The sequence below is a fragment of the Mus pahari genome, chromosome 1, assembly GCF_900095145.1.
Source record: "Mus pahari chromosome 1, PAHARI_EIJ_v1.1, whole genome shotgun sequence".
Classification (NCBI taxonomy): Eukaryota; Metazoa; Chordata; class Mammalia; order Rodentia; family Muridae; genus Mus; species Mus pahari.
Genome location: NC_034590.1, coordinates 83072922 through 83099796, shown reverse-complemented (window position 1 = coordinate 83099796; position 26875 = coordinate 83072922). Strand labels below are relative to the sequence as shown.

Below are 26875 nucleotides of genomic sequence, written 5' to 3'. Positions count from 1 at the left end.
TTGAGGGTAATGTGTTACTCTAGACATCACAATGATTATGGCCAGTCATTTATGGGTCCACTGCTAACCAGAATGTTGTTATGCTGTGTGTGATATAGAATGGAGTACGGAAATGAGAGTGAGATTAAAGTTAGGGTCCAGTGCAGAGGCAATGGGTGAGTTTAAGAGACAAAAAGGACAGAATGGTGTATTTGGCTGCACAGAGAAATGGGACTAACCAATAATTCTGGCTTTGACAACCGGATGAAGGCAGTACACAAGACAAGCTTGGGTTATTCTTTATTTCAGTGCCTCTGTGGTTCTGTCTGGGGAAGCAGAGAGCAGGTGTGGGAGTCATGAGTTGAAGGGGCTGGCTGAAGCCATGCAAACAAAAGTAGTTCAGGAAGGACAGGTACAGGAGAGTCAATGCTGAGCCACAGGGAAGGAGCCCACTGCATGTGGAATATTCTCAATGCAAATAGACACCTTACTCCCAAATGCAGGAGCCAGTGAGTCACCAAAGATCAAATCGCAGCCTATGGGCAACAAGGAGTGAAAGGGGAGAGAGCACAGAGCCCCAGAAAGAGCCACATGCATTCACAATATCCCAGTAGCATGGCAGCAGCAATTCTGACTGGAACTCAGCACATCATGTTAAGATCTGCTCCACAGAGCATGACACCAGGATACCCTGAACACTTGATGGGAGAATATCTGGTCATAAGCAGCTTCTTGTAGGCAAGCCCCGATGCCCAAGCAGGACATAGTTACCTTCTCCAGAGGGCAGCATGCTGTCCATGCTGTGGGGGGGTGCTGTTAGCTGCGGGAAGGTTGGGTCCCCGCCTTCCAGGACATTGGCTCTGTGAACATCCCAGCAATAAGGAAACATGAGTCAGGCTTGCTCAGAACCGTGCACCTTTCACCTTGGCCAAGGAGTCCGGTGTCCACTCGGGACCTGGACAGGCCAGAAAATGAAGTGTCTGTCTGAGTGTCTGAACAGGTCTCCTCAGTGTTCTATAACATGATGGACAGCATCCTGGCTTTGGACTCACTGCTTGCCTGGGCCTCGCTAATTTCTAGGCAACATAATTGAGTAGATGTGGCTGTAGCAGTACCCCACCCTGCCCATGCTGCTACAGCACATTTTCTCCTACCTGCCAATAGCTCCAGGCCCCTGCCTGCCTCTAACCACAGGTGGGTGAAGGCGGTATAAAGAATCTTGTGAAAGAAGGTACTTCTCTCCTCCTGCACACTTAACAGGTGGCAGAAGCCTTTGAGAGAGTATTCCTGCCAAGACTTGGGGTACTAGCTGGCTAGCCATGGTGACCCGCCCATCTGCAACCAAGACCAGAAAGAGCTAGTACCTATGTAACTAAATCTTTCACTGATGGTTGACAACCCCCTCCACCAGCATAAGCCAAAGCCCATACTGTGGGGTTAGGGTTAGGTTTTCAAGAATTGGCTGTCTCCTGGAGTAAGTCTCACTTGTGGGGATCATGTAGGAGGACAGACAATGCCTGTCATTGGTTAACAATGCTTCCTGGCTTCCTCCCATCAAGAGATACTAGTAAGGTGACATTAAAATGTGGATGCTGCCTATTGCCTGAACACTTTGTCCAAGGTAAAGATCCCAAGGCACCCCCTGCCCCCATTTGAAGCAAGGGTATATATAGCTCAGAAGATACTCACAAAACAACAGTGTTGGTTGAGACAATGTATTCTACTTCCTTGGTCCACGGGTTCATGAAACTGAACCATCGACTTCGTAGTGTGATAAAAGAACCATCCTTGATCTTAAACTTATAGCAATTAGTTGTGATCTTTTCTCTTGTCTGTAAAACTGAGAATGCAGAGAAGATACAATTGTTATCATTTCCTCAAACCAGTGATCACGTTAAACAGGTCACTTAACCCCAGATCCTGAGGTTCTCAGCTCGCTTGCCATCACCCTTAGAAAGCCAAGGGGACATGTGGTCAGTGCACAGACAGGAGGCATCTGAGGGTCTAACGCACACTTTTGGTGTATTTACCAACCTGTCACACCTTTCCAGAGTCTATGAAAATGAAGGCTTTCAGGAACACTCAAGTCAGCTGTGACCTGAGCACCAGCCATGCTCCTTCCCTATCTCAAAGCCCAAGGACAGAACAGTCCTTGACCAGTTTAGGAAATCTGAGTCAGTAGAGGCCACTGACCTGTTCAGATCTCATCCTTTGAGAAACAAACATCAGAAGCACTTTTCAAGTCCCAAGTATGAGAGACAAAAGAGGCAGAATATGACTCCTGCCCTCTGGAGGGGAGTGACTGAGGGTCCTTGAACACACTATCCAAGAGCAGGAAAGAACTGCATAAAGGCTAAGGGATGACAGGGCTAGCAGCCAGGCACAGGTGACAGGGTCACAGATAGGACAAATCTGGGAAGTGAAACCAAGGAACTGGGTCAGGACCAGGAGATCTGAGGTGGGATATTTTGGATCTTGTACCTATCAGAAGTGGTTGGGTTTGAGTTTGAATACTGGCACTTTAAGCAGGGATATGATATTATCACGCTTGATCTTTTTAACAATAAATTAAATAACTACAAATGGTGAACCCAGGGTAAGAGAAGAAGCAGGAGACTCACAGGCACAAGTGCCTGAACCAGAGTCAAGGCAGTGAGGGTGGCGAAAATGGGGAGTCTTTATAAGTAAATGCCTGCGGCAACTGAATAAATTCTGGTAGAAACAGTGAAGGGAGGGGCTGCATATGTGGCCATACCATCTGTGATGGTCAACTTTCTCACCCTGACACAACCTAGAATCACTTGGTAAGAGAGTCTCCGTGAGGGGTATATTGAGCTGGCCTACAGGCATGTCTATAAGGGACTGTCTTAATAACATTAACTTATATGGAAGACATATCCCACTGTGGGCAGCACCATTCCCTAGGTGCAACCCTGAACTGTGTAAGAGAAGTTGAGTGGAGAATTTGAGCTGAGAGTAGCAAGCAAACAGTGAGCATGCATATATTCACTTTTTATTTAATCTAGACTGTGGGTATGATGTGACCAGTTATCACTCCTGCAACTGTGACTTCCCTCTAGAACTGTAATCTGGAATCGTGAACTGAAATAAACTAAGTTTTTTTTTCCAATTTTTTATTAGATATTGTCTTCATTTACATTTCAAATGCTATCCTGAAAGTCCCCTACACCCACCCCCTGCCCTGCTCCCCTACCCACCTACTCCCACTACTTGGTCCTGGCATTCCCCTGTGCTGGGTCATATAAAGTTTGCAAGACCAAGGGGTCTCTCTTCCCAATGATGGCTGACTAGGTCATCTTCTGCTACATATGCAGCTAGAGACACGAGCTCTGGGGGTACTGGTTAGTTCATTGTTGTTCCACCTATAGGGTTGCAGCCCCCTTCAGCTCCTTGGGTCTAAGTTGCTTTTTGTCAGGGTATTTTGTCACAGCAATAGAAATAAATCCTGGATACCATAAGTCAATGAAAATACTGGAGGCAGTGCAACCAAGTATGAAAAGAAAATCAGAGCAGTTCAGGACATATGAACTCTGTGCAGGCTCGGAGTGAATCCTAACCAAGAGATGGCTCTACATGCAGTCATGGCCTCTATAGAGAAAACCCTCATTCAGTGAGTAGAGTCTGAGCATCTGTAAGGAACAAATGGTTCTGGGAGCCAACAGTCTTTTCTTCTTTCACATGTTTTGGCCTGAAGGGTCCTGAGATGGCTGACTCCCACACAGTAGGAGAAATTTTCTCTGGAAGAACAATTGGACCAGTGTAGAAAAAAACATACTTTATAACATCAGACTCTTTCTATGGCCCAGCTTACCTTGCCTGTGACATTCTGCAAGGTGTCCTATGTCATCTTGATGAAAATACTCATAACATGATGTACCTAGAAGTTCCTGTGGTAGATATGCCAAAATAGCTGTCGCCCTAAGAGAGAACAAGGGCTTTTTAAGTAAGAAAAGGCCATTCCTAGAATGAATGAGGACTTGTGGATGAGCAGCCCACTTCTTCTCAGCACAGTCTTCAGGAGACCAAGGTCAAAGGAGGCAAAAAAAAAGCTAGGTGCTTTCCACTGAACTAACTATGTGGGTGACTCCACCATGTATTATTCCAACTTGAATCAGAATTATAAAAACAGAGCAAGGGCTGGAGAGATGGCTCAGTGGTTAAGAGTACTGACTGCTCTTCCAGAGGTACTGAGTTCAATCCCCAGCCACCACATGGTAGTTCACAACCATCTGTAATAGGATCTGATGCCCTCTTCTGGTGTGTCTGAAGACAGCATACAGTATACTCATATATACATTAAATAAATAAATAAATCTTAAAAAAACAAAACAAAAAACAGCAAAACAAAGCAAAGGCACCTTAAAGGGCTTTGGTCAGAAATCAAATTCCAGGAGGTCTTTAAATGACAACCATATTATTCAGAAAAAGTAAGACAGAAATCTAAATGCCAGGGTAGGGCCACTCCTTTTTTTCACTGCTTGCTAATATCAGGACAGCTAAAACCCAGAGGCTCCTGTAGCTGAGATCACAAAAGCCTTAAAAAGCAGGTACCTACTCTGCTGGCACTGTGTGGCTGTCTCTAGGAACTAGTTTCTAGCCTGTGACTATTCCTAAGGGAGGCAGAAACAGCAGTGAATTTGGGACATTTGGTTCATAGTCTAGATCTAATGCCAATTACCTACGAGTGTAGCAGGAGCTGATACATAAGTTAGACCTCAAGTCCTCATCTATAAGACAGAGAGTCTGGACTAGAAGTGTTCAGCCCACAGAGCTTTCTGCAGCAGCAGCCCGTGTTAACTTTGTTAACCATATGTAGTAACCATTAGTGCGTGGCCACTAGTGCCCTGAGAAACGGAAGCTTTCATTTTAATTAATTACATCCAAATTTAAATACACAGACAAGTCCATCCTGACCAGTTTTCCTGGGAAGCTCAGGTCTAACTAGCCGTTTCCATGTCTTACATTCTATTCAGTGTCATGACTCTGGGACATTCCATAGCTGTAGGTCATATTTCTGTTTCCTTTTCGAATTGGATTTCATACCACCCACTTAACTATTAAATTATCTTAACGTATTCTCAGAAAAATCTGTCTGTTTACCATGATAATATCCTAGTGAGTCTGGATTTTAGCAGAGACCACCCTCACTCCCCTCGCTTTACGTAGAAATGTGCAGTCAGAGGCGGGGTATTCATAAGAGGGGCAGGTGACGCCTGCAGTCATTTGTCTCCATTTTTAGAAAAGATTATTATTATTCATTTCATTATTTATTATTTAAGACAAGGTCATATGTAAGCCAATGTTGCCCTAAGGTCTATACGGATGAGAATGACCTTGGACGTCTGCTCTTCTGCTTCTATCGCCCCAGTGCTGGATTTGAGCCATGAACTACCACATCGGCTACAGGTAGTGCAGGGAATAGAATCCAAGGCTTCACACGTAGACATTCTATTAACCGAGTTACATGCCCGGCAAGAATAATATTCTCTTAGAAAAGCCAGCTGACCACCCAGTCTTCTCGGCTTCTCAACTTAGGGTTGAAATCCTCTGCCACAGTGGTTCGCAACCTTCCTAACGCTGAGACCCTTTAACACAGCTCCTCACATTGTGGTGACTCCAACCATAAAGTTATTTTCTTGCTACTTCATAACTGTAATCTTGCTACTGTTATGAATTGTAATATAAACATCTGATATACAGATATCTGATATGCCACCCCTGTGTAAGGGTAGTTTGGTCTTACCACCCCACCACTCCACCACCACCACAACCACCCCTGCCAAGGGGTCAAACCCCACAGGTTGAGAATTGCTGCATTGCTGAAAGGTGAGATCTACGTAGGGTCTTACCTCTGATCTACAAAAACAAATTTCCCATCTATTGCGTGTCGAGAAACGTACTCCATAGATTTCACCCGTATCTCCCCATTCGCTGGTTGTGGAACCATGTGCGAGTGCAGGCGCCCGATAGCAACGAGGCAGCTGAGGTTGCAGCCCTCATTGTCTGGCTCATTGTCTTCGTCTAGCCCCATCTTTGTGGGTGGCCAGCTTTTCAAATAGCCTGTGCTGTGGATTGTGCAGAAGCTTTTTCGATCTGCTGGAAAGCAAAAGTCCATGGTGAGTGTCAGTGGTGAGTATCAGTGTGGGGTTGGCAGTGGGACTCGGTCTCACCTCCAGAAGGAGTCACCTGGAGAAGGGGGCAGGCAGAAGCGGTCCAGTGTCACCTATGCTTAGCCAGTTAGAACCGTATACCAGAGGTATCACATAAAGTACAGCAAGGAGGAGGATTGGCCCACACAGGGAGAAGACTCCCCGGAGCCAACCGGAGGTTAGGCGAGAGCAGGAGCTGGCTGGAGGAGGGGAGGTCTGGAGTGTGTGATGGAGAGCAAAGGTGCAGGTGCAGACAGGCTCACTGGATAAAAGCTTCCCTTGTGTGGAGCAGGCCTCTCCTAGCATCCCTACATCAAGATGGGAGGCAGAAGTTGACAGGCCAGAGGGCGATGCTGTGGCCAGAAACGAGAACAAGAGAGACCCTGCTTCAAGATAAAGTGGGAGGGAGAACTGACTCCTGAAAATCGTCCTCTGACCTACACACACGCGTGCACACACACACACACACACACACACACACACACATACACACACGTATAGTAACTAAAAGAGAAAGAAGCCCTAAGATGAGAAAGGCAGGAGAGACGGATTATAAGGACCTTGAGTTATTTGCTAACATGTGTTTAGCAAATAGGAAATGGAGAGCCTCCAATAGGATTTAAATGCAGAAACAGCAAAATCAAGTGCTTTGGATAGTCTAGCAGCAGTTAGGGGATGAAAGACAGAAGGAAGACGGCTCAGAGGTACGTGGGCCAGACTTGGAAAGTGGCAAGGGAGGGTGAGAACTGAACGATGGCAGGCGGGTGGGGAAGCAGAGAACACCTCTAGAACCGCCGGGATTTGGGATGAGCGCCCAACAAGTCCAGGGTGGTGTGGCTGCTGCTGCTACTCACTGATTGGGGAAGAGGACAAGGATCAAAAAGGAGAGCAGCTTCTTTTTTTCTCTTTAACTTGAGACACTATCACCCACACTGAGTACCATGCCCATCCCGGATCATTTTTACCAGAAAACCAAATCCGAGCTTCCTGGTAGCTAGGGAGGCTGACTTTATACAACCGTGCCAAATGATAGAAAAGCGCTTGAAAGGAGGGACATGGGTGCTAAAGAAGGAACCAACAGTCTCCAGGTCTCCAGGGAGCCCAGCAAAAGGAAAGAAATTCCAATCAGGAACTGGAGTGTGGAAGACCTTGAAAGGGGCTGGCAGCATAAGGGGAAAGGCAGTGTGGCTCAGATGTACTGAAGAGTGGCAGGGACCTCGATGGCATCATATGCTAATTGTCATGATTCTTCAAGAGCAGCAGGAAACAATGGAGAGTTTTAAGTGGGGAGGGTGGGGTAGAGGATAAAAAGCTTCATTGTTAAAAGGCTTCATCACAGCTGTGCGGCAAAGCAGAAAGTGCACAATGCTGACCTCCTCAGACCTGGAGAGACTTGAGGGTAGCAGATGCCAAGAGGTGAGACAGGCTCTTGGAAGCTGCTCTGGCTGAGAGACATGGGCCCTTCACTGGGCACACCAGGAACAAGGCAGGATGACAGCCTGGCACCTCTGCCTTCAGTCTGTGTTGTCTCCTTTACTTTGGCCAAAGGCACAGAAGTAAATCGTTGCCTTGAACCTGCCATCACCCTGGACTTCAGAAGAACAAACCCTGGGGGAACAGTCCATCCCAAACGAGGGTGGTTACCCATGTGGGCAGGGCTTCACCCCGGAAGCAATTGTGTCCCAAGCCTTCCTTGTATCTTCACATCACAGTAAGGATGGATTTGGCCCAGTGTTTAGGAACTGAGCTAAGACAGCGTTCAGCAAGAGTATGTCCAGACTACAGCTATAATGAGGCTTGCCCCTTGCTCCAGTTATTGCTCGATTTCATCCTAAAGCATGGGTCAGTTTTCCAACAGATAGACTTGGGGCTTTTATCTGTTCCTCTTCCGTAAGTGGCCACACTGAAGACATCTCTCTCTGTCACCTTCACCTGTCTCTCTAAAGGGACAAGTGGCCTATCCTAGCTTGTTGCGGCTGCTAGAGCCTAGGCGTCAGTCCTAAAATGTCTGGTTCCACAACTGAAGAAACAACCCAGTGCTTAAGAGCGCTTGCTGCTCTTGCAGGAGAGGAGAACCCATACAGTGCTCATATCTATACCCATATCTGTAAGGACAGTTTTAGGGGATCTAATGCCCTCTTCTGGCCGCTCTGGGTGCCAGGCAGCACATTATAAACATTATAAACACACAAATAAAGCACCTGACTACCTAAAATGAAAATAAGTCTTTTTTTTTTTTTTTTAAATCTCTGGTTATGGGCTGGAGAGATGGCTCAGTGGTTAAGAGCACTGCCTGCTCTTCCAGAGGTCCTGAGTTCAACTCCCAGCAACCACATGGTGGCTCACAACCATCTGTAATGGGATCTGATATCCTCTGGGGTGTCTGAAGACATTCACAGTGTAGTTATAAAATAAATAAATCTTGGGCTGGTGAGATGGCTCAGTGGGTAAGAGCACCCAACTGCTCTTCCAAAGGTACGGAGTTCAAATCCCAGCAACCACATGGTGGCTCATAACCATCCGTAACAAGATCTGACGCCCTCTTCTGGAGTGTCTGAAGACAGCTACAGTGTACTTACATATATTAAATAAATAAATAAATAAATAAATCTTTAAAAATAAATAAGTAAATCTTTTTTGTTTTTTTTTTTAAAGAACTTTGTATTTAAAAAAAAATCTCATTATACCTGGACATAAATAAATACCCTCCACTGGTATTAGCAGGTGGTACAGGTTGGGGCCCAACAGGCCATCCTGGAATCACCCCTGAGGCTTATGAAGAAGATGCTTGGGAGTTCAAAAGAAAAGCTGAGGTAGAAATGTAAACTTACAAGTTTTTGACCTGTGGATGACATTACCTATATACACATCAATATGGACAGAGGAGAGAGGCCCCAGGGCAGAGAGAAGAAGAAAGAACCATGAACAGTTAGTTCATGAGGTCACTAGGGAAAATGGCCAGAAATATTCTAGAAGGGTGGGAACTCAAGAGACAGAACTGTGGGTTTTCCCCAAGCCATATCAGGATAAACAGAAGTTACACACAGAAGGCCTATTCATAAGCCTATGTCCCCACAGCAACACATCAGGGCTCTAGGGCTCCCCATCCCCACTCCAGTTGCCCAAGGCTAAGGTGAGAGGTGGCCCGGGCTACAGGCTGCAGAGCTGAAGAGCCCTGACTCCAGGTAAGCCTCCCTCGCCTCGCACCTGTTAACTGTACCTTTTTTCTTTGAACAGGTGGAGGCGAAGTCCTTATCTTCCACCTTTACTGAAGGCCTGTTGCACTTCATCCTACAGAAGAAAGAGCGGCGAGCTCCAGAGCATAGCCGGGAGGGCCCAGGGGTTATATCCGTTTTAACCGGAAGTCCAGCTGCAAATCAACACAAAATGTGGTGAAATGAGGGCAGAACTGTCCGTCAGGAGGGGCAGTGTGACCTCAACACAGCCCTTACTGCCACACTGCTCTCTCCGGGCCCCATGCTCATGTGGGAATGGTTACAGATCGGTAAGAGGTGCAGGAGCACAGGTGGCGTGGGTCCTCTGGGATGAAAGAACCAGCAAAGGGAAATGGAGGCATACCACGAGGTTGATAACAGGGGAACTGAACGATCAGTGCCAAGTGGCAGACACTTGCTTCTCAGCTAAAGGTCTAGGGTCCTACCCAAAGGATGCACAGGATTGAGATACTGGCCTGGGGGTTGGGAGGGGCACAGGACTGATTTGAAATTTCAGCTTAACTTGAGTCAGAGCCCCATTCTGGATGCGTGCTCCCTGTGACAGTCACTACGTTCATGCTGCTACTGAGCATGGAATATGTCCTTTCTGAACTGAAAAGGGTTGAGAAAAGTATATGCAGGATTTCAGAGGCAGCACCAAGGAAATGTTAAATCTTTAACATTTAAATCTTTAGTAATAAGTACATCAACATAATATTTTAGATTGATTGTGTTAGATGTGATGTTATGATTAGCTTTGCATTTATTCTTGCTTTGGAATCATGGGGCTACCCAAAACCCTAAACTAGACAGGCTTGTGTTCAGACTTGTGGTTTTAACCATGGCACTGTGGATGGAGCCCTGAGCCTTTGGTACACTTGGTAAGCACGATATCAAGCTGCCAGTTTGTTCTGCTGGGCTTGGCTGTGAATTTACTCTGTAGGTAGAGCAAGGCTACTGAAAGCTCTAGGTGACTCTGACACACTTGCCTCTTACACTCCTCATGGCTGTGGAAGTTGGAACTACAGACACCACTGGGGGAGCACCGCAGCCATGCCAAGCAGCGGCCGCTGCCCAGGGAGCCTCTCCCCACTGCCTTTCCCAAACTGGCTCTGTTAACTTCTCTAGAATGCCTGCCTCATTGGTTCAGTGTCTTTCTCTGTATCTCTCTCCCTGGACATTTTGATGGAGGCAGCAAACAGGCTCTGGGACTCCACACAGGTTCTTCTCCGCAGGCCGCTTCCCCTGCTCATCCCCTCCCCTTGCGGGCACACATTAGCTCATCTTTTCAAGCACACCTCAGCTGAAGCAGGCTCATGCCCCATGCCCGGCACTACTGCTGCAGCTGCGACTATCCTGCAGGGTGCTGCCCATGTTGCTGACTCCTGGCCATGAGGGAAGAGCCTCAAGGACAAAATTCACTGGAAGGTTCCGAAGCCAGCCTACAGAGGGCAACAGGCATCCGGGCCAATGCCTGCTCATGGAGAAGCGCAACTCCCTGAAAGGTGCCCTGGGAGAAGCTCTCTGACACCATCTCTCTCTCCAATCAACATGGAGAACGGAGCCACAAGGAAGCCATTATGCCAACTGCCCTGAGCTCAAGCAGACCCAACACCAGACAGTGCCACACTTGCCCTGTGCTAGGCACCGTCTACATTCTCTTTCTAGAAAGTCAACATGGTGAAACTTTTCAACAAGCCAATGACATACTATGTTTTATAGGCGAGGAAACCAAGGCAAAGGGAGGTGAATTTCCTCAGGGCCACACATCCAGTGAATGGCGGAGGCAGGATGTGCACCTAGCCAACCACAGGGCCAGCTCCTGGGTCTTGGCCTGGGAACGGCTGTGGAGAGCAGGGGCTGGGGCTGGAGAAATGCTGATCCTAGGCTGCAGGAAGTAAAGAGCCTTGTAAGGAGCCAAGAAACACTGGCATCAGTGCACCCCAGAGGGGGCTGGGGGATGGGCAGAGAGAGAGAGAGAGATTTGTTCTGGGAGAACAGGACAGCCTTTTCAACTTAAGAACATGCTATTAGAAAGTTATAGATTCTGGGGAAAAAAGAAATCAGACAGAATCCAGTCCAAGTGGCTCCTTCTTGCACTAAGTCTGGCCATTGAAACCTTTCTTCTTTAGGTAGTCCACAATGTTAATAAACCCAAGTGAGCATATATAAATCCAGTTAGCCACAGCCAGCAGCTGTAATGGAGAAATATGGCAGAGAGGTAAGAGCAGAGAGGCTGGGCCCCTGGTCTCCGTCCCCGCACAGTGGTGAGGCAGAGTCCAAGCGGTGGGTGAGGAGAAAACACACAGCCTCCCCTGCACTCACTCTTGGCATCAATGAGTCGCTCCCGGGGCGCAGTGTCCGAGGAAGATAGCTGTTCCTTAACTTTGGCAATATCTTTTGGATGCAGGTAGTCAAACAAGCTCTGGCCAATAAGGTCATTCTGTGGGGATGACAGATGAATGGACAGTCAGCATGGCCAAGATACACAAGATGCAGGAGCACTCCCAGTCTGTATAGCCCTGGCCTTCTGAACCCTGACCATCTCAAGCATTTATGGAATGCTGCACACATCCAGACTTTTGCCTGGATAGACACCTGGAAGAACCATTGTTCCAGCACCCCTAAATGCCCAGTAGACATTAAAAGAAAAAGCTACAGAGAACAGGCTATTTCCAACTCTGACATTACATCTCTTCGCTCATTTCTGGGGGGTACTGTTTGTTTTGACATAGAATTTCCCTTGAACCTTCCTATCTCAGCCACCTGGGTTAAGTGTCCAACTACCCAAGTCCTATCTTTGTGTGCCTTCACCACCTGTGTCTGCTAACAGAGATAACAGACTTCCCTTTATGAGTGCCCTGAGAAGAAAAATTAAAAAGCAAAACATCTTGGAAAAGCTAAATTTACATGGATTCTCATTTATAGAAATGGCATTTTGACTAAAAACTTCTGCCTACTAGGTTTCCATGCAATTACCAAGATGTAATGAGTGAATGAATTAACACATATTCTGAGGACATAATAGGTGAAATGATTATTCTAGAAGCTTTCATATGCTCCTCTTATTTAATCCTACAAGCAATTCAAAACAAAAAAACAAAAACAAAAACTGTACATGACAGTTAATGTTAACAGAATCTAGAATCCCCCGGGGCATTGAGCATCTGGGTGTGCTGTGGAGTGGGGGTAATCTCTATTGTAAATTGATGTGGGAAGACCCAACCACTGGGCCAGGCATAGTTCCAGGACTGAGATCCTGGACTGCATAAACAGAAAAAGGGAGGTGGCCTCTGAGGTACGGTCCCAAGATTCCTACTCTTGGGCATTGAATTACCTGCCTACCTTTCTCTCCCTTTCAGAAGCTTCACTCCCCATCCTAGTCCACAGATGTGGGATCTTCATTTCGTAGCGAGAAGAAAACTTAAGCTGTTGATTGGGTCAGAGTCAGACATTCCAGTTGGGGAAAATACAGGATGTGTTAAAATTCTTCCTAAGTTTAAACTCATTTCTGTGTTAAGAAGTTAAGAATTTTTGGCAGAAGGATTTCACATGTGACCCATATACTTTAATTCTTTTGAAAAACTATGTGCTATTTCTGACTACCATGAGGCTGCCCACCACTAATGGGAGCGCGACATTACCTGGCTATAATTGAGGATCTTGAAGACAGACTCAGAGACGAAGAGGATCTTCCCTCGGTCACATCCTACGACAAACAAAAATCCATCTGCTGCCTAATCAGGAGAAATGGATAATCAATTTATCACAGGTCAGGACACATGATCTGAAAGCAAAGCAGGGGATCATTTTCTAAGACTCCAATGTGTGAGGTCATGCACTGACACCTTCACTGCTGTCAGAAGAGGGTGCTTACAGCCAATACTATGTGAGTCCAGCAAGATCCCCTCCCGTGTGGCTGTGTATGCCTGGTCATCTAGTGATCAGAGGGAAAATGCCAAGTAAAGAAAACTCTGTTTCAGAATGAAAGCTTAAGTTTAATCTTCTGGTTCTATGACAGGCCAGACAAACTACACTGCACTGCTCTAATTCCAGTCCCTCTGTGCTGGTTAACTTCAGCTCTCAACCTGACACAGCCTAGAACCACCCAGGGAAAGAGTCTTAAGGAGGAATTATCTAGATCAGATTGACCTGTAGGCATTTCTGTGGTGGACTGTCTTGATACTTAATTGATGCAGTAGGACTCAGTCCACTGTGAGCAGCACCGTTCCCTAGGTGTATGTGTATGTGTGTGTGTGTGGGGGGGGGGTGTTATCCTTTGATAGTGTAAGAGTGGAGAAAAGCTGAGAGCAGACAAACAGGCAAGGACTCATGTGTTTATTCTCATTGTTCCTGACTACAACTTGCAAGGATCAACTCTCTCTCACTGCTCTTGACCGCAGATGTGGTGCATTAAGTGCCTGCCTTGACTTCTCTGTAATAATGGACCAGGTGAGTTGCAAGTGTGAGCCAAATAAGCCCTTTCTCACACTATGTTGCTGTTTGCCAGGGTATTTTAACACAGGGATAGAAATGAAACTTGGACCACCACCACGGAGAACATAGAATCTAAGCCTGCAAGGACCATTTAAGATTCCATCATTATCTCTGCTGCCACCTATCCTGAATGAGAACACCCTCATGCATAGGGAGCGCTTCAGACCTTCAAGCTTCAACATCTCAAGTTGGGTCATTTTGGCTTTTTCACTTTTGCTGATGGCCTGGTCACTTGTGGGTGGATCACTTGTGTTCCTTTAAGCAGCCCCCACCCCTACCCTGCCTGACACACAAACATGGTTTAAATGCACTCAGGTTCAGGAAATACTGCCCTCAACCATTTAGCTCTTCATCCAAGCTAAGCTATCTGTGCTGTAAAGCAAACAAAGCAACAGTGGTGATGAGATGCTCACATGGCAGGCACGAGGCCCTGGGTTCAAGTCCCACTTCCGCAAAACAAAACTAGCTAATGAAATTCTTCTGACCCTTTCTTCAGTTTAAGCACATGTAAACTCTAAAGTGCCAACAAAGACCAGGATGGGAACAAGACATCTGCTGGAGAGATGGGAGCAGGTAGGGGACAGGGACAGAGAGAGGGGTTCTGTTGCTCTGGATGCATGTGTCTGAATCCTACCCATGATGACGTTTTATGGATGACCACCAATCTTGTTGGAGTTTTTGGGTGATGTGGAGGTGCTCCCTTAAGATTTAAGGTACACTTGGCCTTAAGACTCTGCTCCCCTGGGTCCTGAGAGATTCTGAAAGCAAGGCATGGTGGCTCAGGTCTCAGATCCCAGCACCTAGGAGTCTGAGGCAAGAATTTGAGGTCAGCCTAGGCTACATAGCGAGATCTAGAGCAACCTGGGCTAGAATAAAACTCTTAGTTAAGGCACATAGGAAAGACAGCTTGCACTGGTCACAAGAGGAATGAGGACCTGCTGCTAATTTCTGTAACATTTGTGAGTTTGACAAATTCTTTAAAAAAAAAAAAAAACTGTTCTTTTTACAAAGAAAGACTTTTGGAATCTAGTTTAATTCTAAGAACTGGGGCATGAATTCAAGTGCCAGAAAGAAAAAGGCCAGTGCGGCCAGCTGTCCTAGGATATAAAAGGCCAGTTTAGGCGACTGTCCCATGATGTGCAAAGTGAGAACAAGAGGGGCAGATCCATTCACTATGAGAACCTGTCAAGCCACCAGCCACAGGAAACTTGAGTCCCTAAGCTGGGCCAGGGTGAAGGATGACAGTGAGGGGGAAGTAATTTTCCTAGCACCATCTGCTGGAAGCCTCATTATGTCAAAAAAATGGATATTAATAACTTCCTCATTTGCCTTGCAGACAGTCATACCTCACAGGAGAAGTGTGTTCAGGGTTTTTGCTAAGGTGGGAATGTGACATGAAAGGTGCCTAGGGAGAAAGTGATTGACAGCCTGGTGTGGGGTGGAGGGGCTGCTGGGCAGAGTCAGGCTTGACCCAGAGATCTGAGTGAAGTGTTTATGAGGAGGGCAGGAAGGCGGCAGAGTCAACATGGATACAGTCAGCACTGCAGGCTCTATACCATGCTACAGTGTCTGTAAAGCAGACACCCGAGCAAAGGAGCTAGGTCTGGGGGAGCAGAGTTTTGTGAGAACAGTGTCATTACCGGGGCCATGCAGATAGCCAGAGTTGGCTCCTTCTCATGGCAGATGGTTGCTAGTGAGCAAGTGACTGGGCAGAGTCAGTCTAGTTCAAAATGCAGGAAAGTAGAGTAACTGAACTACAGTTCATCGAGAAATGCATGGAATGTGTAAAGGGGAAAAAGTGTGTGTGTGTGTATGTGTGTGTGTTTTGTAATGGAACCTTTTATTCTGCTGCAAAGAGACTAAAATTAGGTCATTAGTAGGACCATAGGTGGGACTGGAGATCATGTTAAGTCAGACTCAGAAGGACAAATATTACATGTTTACTCTCCTTTGTGGAATCCAGATTTAAAATGCATACACAGGTAGATATGTGTCTATGGCCTGAACATAAAAGGAAGAGAAAGAATCTAGGGAGAAATGGGGGAATGCTAAAGCCATAACCCTGCCCACTAAAAACTAAAATAACATAAATATCATGTGACTGAACCCGCCTTCTGTTGATGCAAGTTCTTACTTAGCAGGTGGACACTTGAGGAATTAGTAAGGGTTCACAGTCCCTAACATACCAGAGAACCAGGACAAGTTAACATGGAAGTTACTGACTATTCAGACCTGCTGTAGCCCCTGCTATATGGGATAAAGCAGCCAGTGTGTTCACTTAGTTATGTGAGCAGCGACAAGAGCGTGGTTCTTGCAGCCTTTTAGAGCCACCCAGCAACTGCATGGGGCCACTCAGAACCGGTCACATGAGAACTGGAACCCTATCTACCCGTCAGGGCTGTTCACTGCAGATGCAACCTGACTGGAAGCAGCTCACCCTGCGCTGACAGGCCAGTACAATGTGCCTGGGACCGCGTGGAGCAGAAAGCACGGAAAATGTCTGCAGAAGGACATGGCTACAGTGCTGATTGTAGGCAGGCAAGCTCGGCCCTGGTTGTGTGGGGTAAGGCTGGGCATTCCACCTCTTAGTTTTCTATTCTTCCTGTTTACAGTATCCCAGAGGGCATGCTTCTGGATACATGTTCTTCCCCCTTTCAATTTCTTCGTTCATCTCCTTCTGCCCAGTAGCATGGCTGGAGCCTGAAGCAGGCCTCCTCTGTGGAAGCTCTAAGTTCCCATGGTACCAGCTTGGCTGTCTCTTTGCAGAGATACGGAAGACAAAGAGAGCACGAAGGCCAAGAGGTGAGAGCACACCCCTTTCATGCCTCCTCTCTGGCAATTCTGGATGGATTCGGGTGTGAAGATTTAGATAGAACTTATGTTAGGTTAGAAGACATGGTCTCACCCATTCACAGAATCAACCCTCTGTAAATGTTCCATGAAGGAATCTGACTAACTTACTCCCCCTCTTTTTAAAACTACTTATTTTATTTCATATGTTTGAGCGTTTTGCCTGCCTGTATGCATGTGCGCTACGTGTGCCTGGTGTCTGGGAAGGCCAGAAGAGGGCATCGGAACCTTCAGAGTTACTGATGGTTGTGAGCCACCATGTGGGTGCTGGGAAGCAAACCTGGGTCTTCTGCAAGAACAACAATGCTCTAAACCACTGAGCCATCTCTCCAGCCCCTCCCTCCCCTCTCTAACGAAATCCTTCTCTGGCTGACAAGCACACTACCACATACTTCCCCTCTGCTGCCTAAGTAGGATGATCTGAGATGCAGGTGACTGGCTTTGTAGAAGGGATGTGAAATGTGCCCAAAACCAAGATTAAGCTGGGGAACCAAGAGAGGAAGTGGGCCCAGGGAATTCAGTGTTCAGATGGCAGACTCCCTCAAGCCATACTTACTCTGAAGCTTAGTAAGAAATCAATGTGGTGTAAAGGGATCCCCATTACTGCCACATACCCTGAGAATTAGGTGTTTCAGTTCGTCATCGGATAGAAATGTTGGCTTGTAGTTTGCTTCTGTGTATGGGTTGGTGGCACCTTAGGGAGAAGAAGAAAGAGTGGGTAGATTTTTCTATTTGGACAGCATTACACCCTCCCCTGCCTGCAACCCAAGCTGAACCCACCTCTGGGATCAATATCTCTCTTTCTGCCTTCGTGCATCTCCCTTTCCCCATTCCCCACTCTCTCACCAAAACTTGGTAGATCTGGCTTGAGACAGAATTCTGTCATGCCAAAGTAGAATCTCATCGAAAAGAAAACATTGCTGCCCATGAGAGACTCAGTTATCAGAAAGCAGGCATGGTGGCTCACACCTTCAACTCCAGCACTAGGGAGACTGAGGTAGGCAGATCTCTGAGAATGAGGTGAGCCTGGTCTATACAGTGAGTTTTAGGCTAGCCAGAGCTATACTATGAGATGCTATAAACCCCACAAAAGACCACAGCTCTTTAGTCTCCTGGGCAGGTTCTGAAGTCCAGAGTGAACAGGTTGGTCCCCAATCTGTCAAGTCCCCACTTCACAGCTTCTACAGCTTCTAAGCTGCCAGGCCCTGGGTCCACTTCCCTGGGCAAGTTAATAAGCATGGCGACCTGAGGGACATGCTAGTCTCACCCACAGTTCAGCCTCAGGACTGAGGGGACCACACTTTTTTGAAAGGCATTTGATCCAAAATTCTCAAGAGTAATAGCTTAGCAAAGCCAAGTGCCAGCTGCAAATGACAGGAACATGCAGAGCAGCCCAGTGAAGCTAAGATGTAATCCACAGTACCATAGGAAACGATGCTCGTCACACCAGCTAACAAGGCACATGTCATAATCTACATCCCTTGAAATTTTCTGACCAACTTGCTAACGATTAATTATAACCCATCTCTTCATCACTAAAATCACATTTTCAGTATCACTCTTCAAGCATGAGAGTCAATGTTTCTGTATTTCTGAATAGTGATCAAAAGTCAGAACAAAAGCAACTTCTTGTTTCTAGTGACCTTATACAGACACAGAGGTATGCCTCTCTCACCATGTAGGTCATATGGGGCCAAGCACCCTTCCCAAGTTTGTCTCAAAGCCCAAGACTAACTGGAAAATTCCAGGAACGACATTCACCAAAATGGGTGATGTATTTCAGATTCCTCCTGCAGTTTGATAAAGTTGCTTCCAGTTTCCTGCCTCTGTTTTCTCACCCTCCCCACACTTAGCAAAGAAGGAAAATACTGCCTCCCTCACAGAGAGTCAATCTAGTTCGGGAAAATTCCAAGATGAAAATATCATCAATGTTCATTTCTGATGATAAAACTCTCTACCTGTGACTCATTCATCAGAGGAACCAGGGTAAGTTTTTCTCTTAAAAGTTGGAGGCTCTTTCCTGCCTCCCCATGTGCGCCTACATTTCTTGATTTTGATCACTGTAAGGGGTGAGATCCAGGCACAGGCAAGGGGACATGAGCGGTGTCTGTCCTCTTTGGTAGAAAGGAATATGTCCATGTACATATGCTATGTACATAGAGAGGTATCTGAGCTCATATGCTAATCTGCTCTGGGGAGGTATAAGTGCAAATTACATCTTAATACCCACATCAGCTCATTAACAACCTGATTTGGCTGCTTATCTGCTGCCAAGATGTGCGCAGGTCTGTCACTTAGGGTTACATGTTGAAAGAAATCAACGTTTGTGTCAGAGACAGTGCGGGCAAGAGTGGTCATACCTGTAGTCAAGGGCACACGGGTAATAAAGCCTGAGCTCTTACCTCTCAACGTTTTCATGTGTTGAACAGCCATCCTCAGCACAGTGAGTTTATCTAACTTCCTGGACATCGCATTGCATGTCGGTACCAAAGATGCCAATTCGTCAATGAAACTGTTCATTTTGTCCCGACGCCTCTTTTCAATCTGACTGTGGGCCTCCCTGAACATGGGAAAGAGAATGGCTTTGTCCAAGATGTACACGAGCATCGAGACAACGTTGATAAAAATAACTGAGTTGTGACTGCTTCTAATATTCTCTGACGTGGGAAATTTAGACTTTTATACTAAAAGTCACCCCCCAAAAGGTGAATTAGGTAGCTGATTTGTTTTTTTCATTTATTTATTTTTGATGCTTACCCCATCTTTTAAGGAAAAAAAAAAATGACAAGTATCCTTTCACAAGAAACTGAATTGCTTATTTTTCCTGGTTGTTCTTCAAATTCCAAACGACCAGGTTTGAGGGATGGTGGATAGGAGGAGGAAGAAGGGAGGTAGAGGGTTCAAATACCCTAGCACCCAAAACAGCCATAGAGCCCTCGGGTCCCACAGCAAGTGCCTCTGCAGCCTGTGAGGCACTGTGCAGCACTTTGTGGCCTGCTGAGGCCATCACTTCTATCTGATGAAGGCAATCAGTACTAACACATTCTTGGATCAACCAGGACCTGGCTAGATGTAACAGATCTTTGGCCTGTCCCTGGGCTTCCTTTGAGAGATGTCATATCATACTCCACCCCAGCTGCCTATTTAGGTAGGAGGACACTTCCCTATAGTTCTCTCCCTGACGGATCTGTACCTTATGTTTTTGACCATCTTCCCTGATAGGGCACCATCACCAATGCAGAAGCAGGTACAGAACCACAAGCCACCTGCATAGGTTTGTCTGCAAGGGAGAAGCTAGAAGTCTCATGTCAGCCAGTGTCTGCAGCTTGCTGGTTCTGTGCACCATAACACAACCTCAGCAACCCCTAGGTGTGATGGCAGGGCGCATGAAGACCCAACAGAATGGCTTCAGCAAGTGTGACAGACCAAAACCAAGTTAGGAGATCTCTAGGGAGCAGGACTGCCTGAGACCTGGCCTTCACATGCTATGGGCAACACAGTAAAGGCTCCTGTCAGAGGTGAGGCTCTGCCATATGCCTTCTGTAGAACCAATGAGTAAGAAGCCATCTGGGAAGGCTGGAGAGAATGCCAGTATGGAATGACTCTCCCTCCAAATCTCCTCCAGGTTAAATGTGCATAGACAGAAACAAGTGAAGGCCAGCTCAATATAGGGGAACATAGTGGAGGGCAAAGGTCAGATGCTTAAACAAGCTGGAACCTGCCGCCACCCCATCATTTTCCTGAGGTGCCTGAGAGGACTCTACAGACACGAAACAAGCACACTGACCCTCCCTAGGCAACCGAAAGTACAATGTTTTGTTGGCAGAGTCAGAGGTTAAACTTACCTTGCATTCTTGATCCTTCCTTGGTGTTCTGCATATTCTAACCTGGAGGGGAGGACAAGAGATAAAATGAATCCCCTAGATAGGACTGGAAGAGTAACAGATTTCTGTTTTCTCCCCACCTGACCCCTGATGCCTCTCCCCAGACACACAAGGATTCTTGGTTATTAACCATGCTAGAGAGAGGGGAATAGAGGGACAGTCTTGAGCTCACATTCATTGTGCCAAGAGAATGGCCACAAGATAACTGAAGTTCAAGTTACTAGGTACCTTCCATGAGGGTCATCTTTGTCTGTGTCCATACTTTCTCTGCAAGAGCAAGAAGAGATGACCACGTCAATACAGATGTGCGACATAACTTATCACCATATAGAAGACTCTCATTTATCCAGAAAGCTCAAATAACCATGATATAGAAATGGATGTATGATAGTAACATGAGCAAGCACAATCAAGTGGACACTGCTATAAAGCCTAGACGGGCACTCCACATTACCAACAAAGGCTAGTAATAGTCTCCATGGGATGTGCATGCTACGTAAACTAGCTTATATTATGACTGTTTGAGAATTGGGAATCTACCATGTTTACGGAGACCCTCAGCCAGAGTAGCCAGACATCTGTGCCACCTCATTCCTTGGCTGTTCTGGATAAATGGTAGATGAAGCTTACTCTATTTCAAAACACCAGAGATACTACTGATGAGTCTATTTGTTGGGGGTGAGGGTAGGGGAAGAGGGACTAATGAAAGTACTGACAGACAGTCAAGAACAGAGCAAGGGCCCCAGGGAGCATCTTGAAGGTGTGGCCACCACAGGCTGCTCCTGGGCCAAGTGGACAGCCCCAGGTTCAAGAAATTAAGGTGAAGAAGAGTAGGGGGCTAAGAGCTACAGAGGGTCCTGGGGTCATAGCAGGGCCCACCTCCCTTTCACAGACCCCAGAAACCCCGAGTTTCATGGCATTTCATGGTTCAGTAAACACAGATGGAAATCTCCAGAGGAAAGAGTTCCAGTCTCTCCCCAGGGTCAGCCCTACTCCAACTCAAACACTAATGAGGAAGGTAGTGACTGCCTCCTGGACGTCTCTCCCATCTCCCACGTCTCCTAAGGGAAGGACTATGGTTCTTCATATACCATAAACTGCTTTCTGGAACGCTGGATTCATTAAGGGCATTCTAACACAGCAGCTCCAACTAGATACCCTGGGTGTCTTCATAGACCATTTCTCCTGCTAGTCCTGGGACTTGGGGGGAATCAAGATTATAAGGCAAGTGTGCCCCGCTTTGCACCTGGATTGTGTCTACTGCTGTGGTCACGCTCAGCCCCAGGTGAGAGGAGGCTGATGATCTTAACATTGGAAAACCACAGGGGGGCAGAACTATGAATTCTAGAAGGTAATTGGCAAAAATTTGCAAAACTGGGGTACACAAGGGAAGCTTGAAGGTTACTGGGTAACAACGAGGCTGGAAATCACAGGTCTAATAGAAATCTTAGTAGATGTTGGCTCTGTCAGCATCTTCCCAAGACAAAGCTTTACAAAAAAAAGAGCCAGGGAATGGAGAGTGGGCATGAGGACCACCGGGCTTCTGCCATAGTGCTCATTCCCCGATAGTAAGTAACTCTCTCAATGATCTGGGATGACTTACACATTAATCATAGCATCTCCTAGGGGGCGTCTGAGCTCCAGCCTCTGCGTTCCCCAAATCTGTCCTGTCGACTTCAGCAGAAATGACATCTGCTACGGGGTCTACCTCCTCAGATTTTTTTTTTCCACTCAATTCAACCAAAGAAAAGCTCTTCAACCCCACACAGCTGCCTCAGTGAAACGAAACATATCTCTGACCTGTCTACCCTGCCTCTCTCTCTAGCAGACGACAGGGCAGGGGTGCGGGTAGTGAATGGGAAAAAGTACTTACTCAAAAGCAAAGTCAACAAGTCTAAAGAGAAACAGAAAGACTACTTAACAATGCAGGCCATGCTAATTTAAATAGTGTCAATGTCCATAAGCTGTTGCCACACTGGCTTCTATTCCTTCCTTAAGAGGCTGAGTGGGAGCTCTCCCTGAGGATGATTTTCCAGATTGAGTTCTCCTACTCAGAGGAGCAGACAAAAGCCAGGGACTGGCTTTAAGGCTATTGTTTTTCCCTGTGATATAATATGATCTGGGAATAGTAGGAGACACAAACACCTCAGCAGTGCTGCTGGCCATTTAAGAGCAGATGAAGCTAAAATCAAATCACTTAGAGGGGACTTTAGCTGCCCACTCCTTCCTCCCGGAACAATGGTGGCTATGGGCTGGCAGGTGCTCTGTGCCCATGCACTGGCACTTGGGACTGACGGTCACATGGGTCTTACTGGTAGTCAGTGGCACTGCCTTTCCTCTTGCGATTGCAGTCCACACCACTGGTGCCCAGGGAACCGGAGAGCAGGTCGGTGGGGCCCGGAGACATGAAGTCACTGATTGTTGAGGAAATGTCCATTCTCTGGTCCGCCATTGGAAGGAAGGTGCTAAAAGGATTACAAGAGGACATTTACTTCTTTTTAAATACTTTATTTTTTTTAAATTTTTTTTGTTTTCAATTATGTGTATGTGAATGTGAATGTGGAGCCCGTGGAAACATGAGGCTCCCACTCCCCCTAGAGCTGGAGCTGCAAGCAGTCATGAGCTGCCTGATGTGCGTGTTGGGAACTGAACTTGGTTCTCTGGAAGGGCAGCATGAGCCATCTCACAAGCCCTGGGAGAGTTATCTCAGTATGCTCTTCTGTGGTAGTGCAGGGGCTGGGTGGCACTGAGGTCATGAGTCTGGCTTACTACAGTAGCATCCCCCACTGGGCAGCTTGGAAGACAGACAGGACCGGGAAGTAGGAGAAGCATCACACTCATTTTGAGAGTTTTAATTTGTAATCCGTGAAGGCACTACACGTTTGTGCAAGAGTCTCTGTGCCCAGAGAAGTTAAGTGGCTTCTAGGACCTACACTGGGGTTAGAATAAACCAGGCAGAGACTTGGGGAGGTGACCCAATGGCCTACACATACTCAGTAGGACACAGGCAATTTCATCTCCTTCTGATTAACAAATATATAACCAGTGAAACAAATATGATGCATAAGGATGTTTGTGCTTTTGTTATGATTTTTACTTTCAAAAAGTTGTGAAAAAAGCACAAAATACAAGAGGTATATAGATAGCTGGGCATGGTGGCATACACATCGTTCCTGGGGGTAGCACAAGCAGGAGGATCATGAATTCAAGACCATCCTAGGCTACATTAGTAAGGCCCAGTCTCAACTGCCATTCCGCTCCAAAAGAAAGAGTAAGTCCTACAAAGGGGTTAAGATAATACAGGTCCTCTCTCCTCCTGATCAAGCAAGGCCTGCCCTGTCTTCACTGCCCCACCCTGCCCTACCCATCCCTTTGATCCCAGCATTCACTTGCATAATTAAAGACAAATGAAAGTACAAGCCATTTTCCAAGTTCATATTTTCCAAGCATAGTGTTCAAAAGAAAAAGGTCCTAAGTACCTTGCAAGGGACTCTAACTTCAATCCCTGGTGAAGAGGGGTTTCCCAGTGGGCCTCAAAGGGCTCAAAGGTCCACAGGATTTGACTGGGGCTGTCACTCCCACCCTCTGGGCCCGAATTCCCACATCTGCAAAACAAGAGGGTAAGGGTGAGAACTGTTTCCCAAAGTCATTGTTTGCCCAAGCAGACCAAAGCCAACTTTTACAGGCACTTCTGGAATCCACACCTTACTTATGCATGTGTCTCCATTTGTTACCTCTTAGAATGAACTTCTAAAAGCAGGATAGCTAGTGGGTAGATCTGGTCATGACTGTCCTTTAAAGAGCTCGTGCCAGTCTCAAAGTCTCACTGTTTGCTGATGCTTTCCTCATGACTGATGTTTGTTCCTCCCTCTGTAGGTATTGGTCTCCCCAGATGTCTGTGCTCGGTCCCCATCTCTCCACCACATGCCTTCCTCGCCTGGTGTTCAACCATGCACTTGAGAAAAAGAACACTTCAGAGACCTGCAGGGCTACCAGCCTTCCTTTACATTCCTAGCCTGTGTTCTTGGTGTGTGTGTGTGTGTGTGTGTGTGTGTGTGTGTGTGTGTGTGTTCCTGTTGTCTCTCCTGCCCAACTTCCAATATCTCCCTCATTCTCACTTTAGATGATAATTTTTCTCCTTTTTCTCTCTCTCTCCTTCCTACCCTGCCAGTACTCCACAGTACTGGAGCCTGAAGCTAAGGCGTGCTGTCAAATGCCCTACCACAGAGCCACACTCCCAGCCCTGCCAGCTAGGCTTCTGTAAGTCAAATAGTGACCGACAAACACCTCTCTCTATCAGCCTGAGTGGGTACTGCTGCTGCGGATTCCCACACCTTAAGGCCTGCCTGAACTCTACTTCTCTCATCTAATGGAGACCATCATTGCAGGGCCCCCTCCTCCTGGCCAATCCTACATCATCCATGTTCCCCACACAACTGGATCATTCTCATCGGGATAAACATCACTCACACAACTCAATCATGGAGGAAAAAAACCCAACACATTATTTTATTCCACAATGCAGGGTATGAAACCCAGGGCCTTTGCTTGCCAGGCAAGTGCTCTAACTTAGTACTGTGCCACCCCCTAGTCCCAAATAAATTCTTTAGGACACTGTCTTCCTACTGTCTTATTTTTTGTCTCTAGTTTTTTTCTTGGTTTCTCCATATAATCTAACTCAGGTCAGGATTTTTTTTAATTTAATTTAATTTTACTTTATTTTATGTAGGTGAGTGTTTTTCTCACATGTATGTGTCTGAACACCCACTTATGTACCTAGTGCCCACTGATGCCAAAAAGAGGCATTAGATTCCTTGGATTTGGAGTCACAGTGGGTTGAGAGCCACTGTGTGGGTGCTGGGAATTGAACTCTAGTCCTCTGGAAAAACAGCTAGTACTCTGAACTTCTGAGCCATCTCTACAGCCCCCTGGTCAGGCATTATCCCTTCATGATGTCATTACAAGACTGCAGCTGTGGGCTGGTGAGATGGCTCAGCGGGTAAGAGCACTGACTGCTCTTCCGAAGGTCCTGAGTTCAAATCCCAGCAACCACATGGTGGCTCACAACCACCCATAATGATTTCTGATACCCTCTTCTGGTGTGTCTGAAGACAGCTACAGGGTACTTATGTATAATAATAAATAAATCTTTAAAAAAAAAAAAAAAAAAAGACTTCAGCTGTCCTTCCTAGTTCAATAGGGACCAACCTTTCCCAGATCAACGTCCCCCAGTGGCATCAGCAGAGCTGACCTCTCTCCCTGGATGCTGTCTCTGGCTTGGAGATGCTATTTCCCCATAATTCTTCTATTGGGGGATTTGTTCTGATTCTGTTCTCAGCCTGGCTTTTCACCTTTGCCTCTAGACTAACAACCCCATGGGTACTTTGGGACCCTCTTTGGGACCCTGACCTGTCTGCATTCAATCCCTAAAAGCTCCTACTTTGACTGTCTCAAATGCCACCTATACTACGACAACCTCGAGCTTCTACCTCCAGCCTGGCTGTCCCCAGAATTTTAGATTTGTACAACCACCCATCTCCTCATATCTCTACTGAGTATGCAACAGAGATTGTATTTTGACATATTCATGTTCCCTCTAAGCAAGCCTTTCAGGCTTCCCTATGTAATCATGTGACCTCTATCCTTCTGGCTCCCAGGCTCTGAGCCAAGAATCCATCTGACCCCTCCATTTGTCTTCTTATTGGCACAGAATTAAAAATACAGAACAGTGCACTGCTGAATGTCACTTCCTTAGTGACACTTCTTTGAAGGACCATACAGTAAACCCTGCAGACACTCCTACTCTATACCCCTATTTAAAATGTTCTGATCCACATTTCCCCTATAACAAACTCCTTTCTGTCCTCCCTAAGAAGCTGTTAGCATTGAAGAACAGGAGCTCTACTCTACTGACTGCCCACAGCTTAGTGTGCAGAATGCTTTCTGGCACACAGAAAAGTTCCACCAAGAGACTAGGCATGAATGAAATAATCTGCATATGACAAAGAGCAGTTCTTTGATCATCACAGATGTTATAAATGCTTTTCTTTCCATTGTTCATTATCTTTTGATTTTGGTTTTATATATAGTGTTAAAACATTATAAAAATCATAATACAAATAGTCCTCTTTATACCAATATTTTGTAGCTTTTAATTTATTTTATTTAGGTGTTTTTTTGTTTGTTTGTTTTGTTTTTTGTTTGTTTTGTTTTGTTTTGTTGAGACAGGGTCTAGCTGTGTAGCCCAGGCTGACCTGGAACTCATTGTATAGCACAGCAG

The 26875-nt window shown here is 46.4% G+C and overlaps 1 protein-coding gene across 6 annotated transcripts in view; it reads right to left on the bottom strand.

Annotated features, from left to right (window-relative positions):
* Arntl (aryl hydrocarbon receptor nuclear translocator like) overlaps positions 1–26875 on the bottom strand; it is a 99962-nt gene that overhangs the window by 9215 nt on the left and 63872 nt on the right. For 4 of the 6 annotated variants that reach the window (XM_021189972.1, XM_029538751.1, XM_029538759.1 and 1 more), the window contains 13 exons: positions 24075–24200; positions 22908–23060; positions 20824–20862; positions 20557–20598; positions 19114–19271; positions 17326–17405; positions 13009–13101; positions 11690–11807; positions 9370–9519; positions 5850–6096; positions 3812–3918; positions 1669–1819; positions 751–839 (listed from right to left, as the gene is read on the bottom strand). In XM_021189972.1, coding sequence (XP_021045631.1) covers positions 751–839; positions 1669–1819; positions 3812–3918; positions 5850–6096; positions 9370–9519; positions 11690–11807; positions 13009–13101; positions 17326–17405; positions 19114–19271; positions 20557–20598; positions 20824–20862; positions 22908–23047 — 1414 coding nt within the window. In that variant the 5' untranslated portion in view covers positions 23048–23060; positions 24075–24200. Of the gene's footprint in view, positions 1–750; positions 840–1668; positions 1820–3811; positions 3919–5849; positions 6097–9369; positions 9520–11689; positions 11808–13008; positions 13102–17325; positions 17406–19113; positions 19272–20556; positions 20599–20823; positions 20863–22198; positions 22415–22907; positions 23061–24074; positions 24201–26875 lie in introns of those variants that run through there. The other 2 variants (XM_021190058.2, XM_029538768.1) reach the window with 2 other exon arrangements.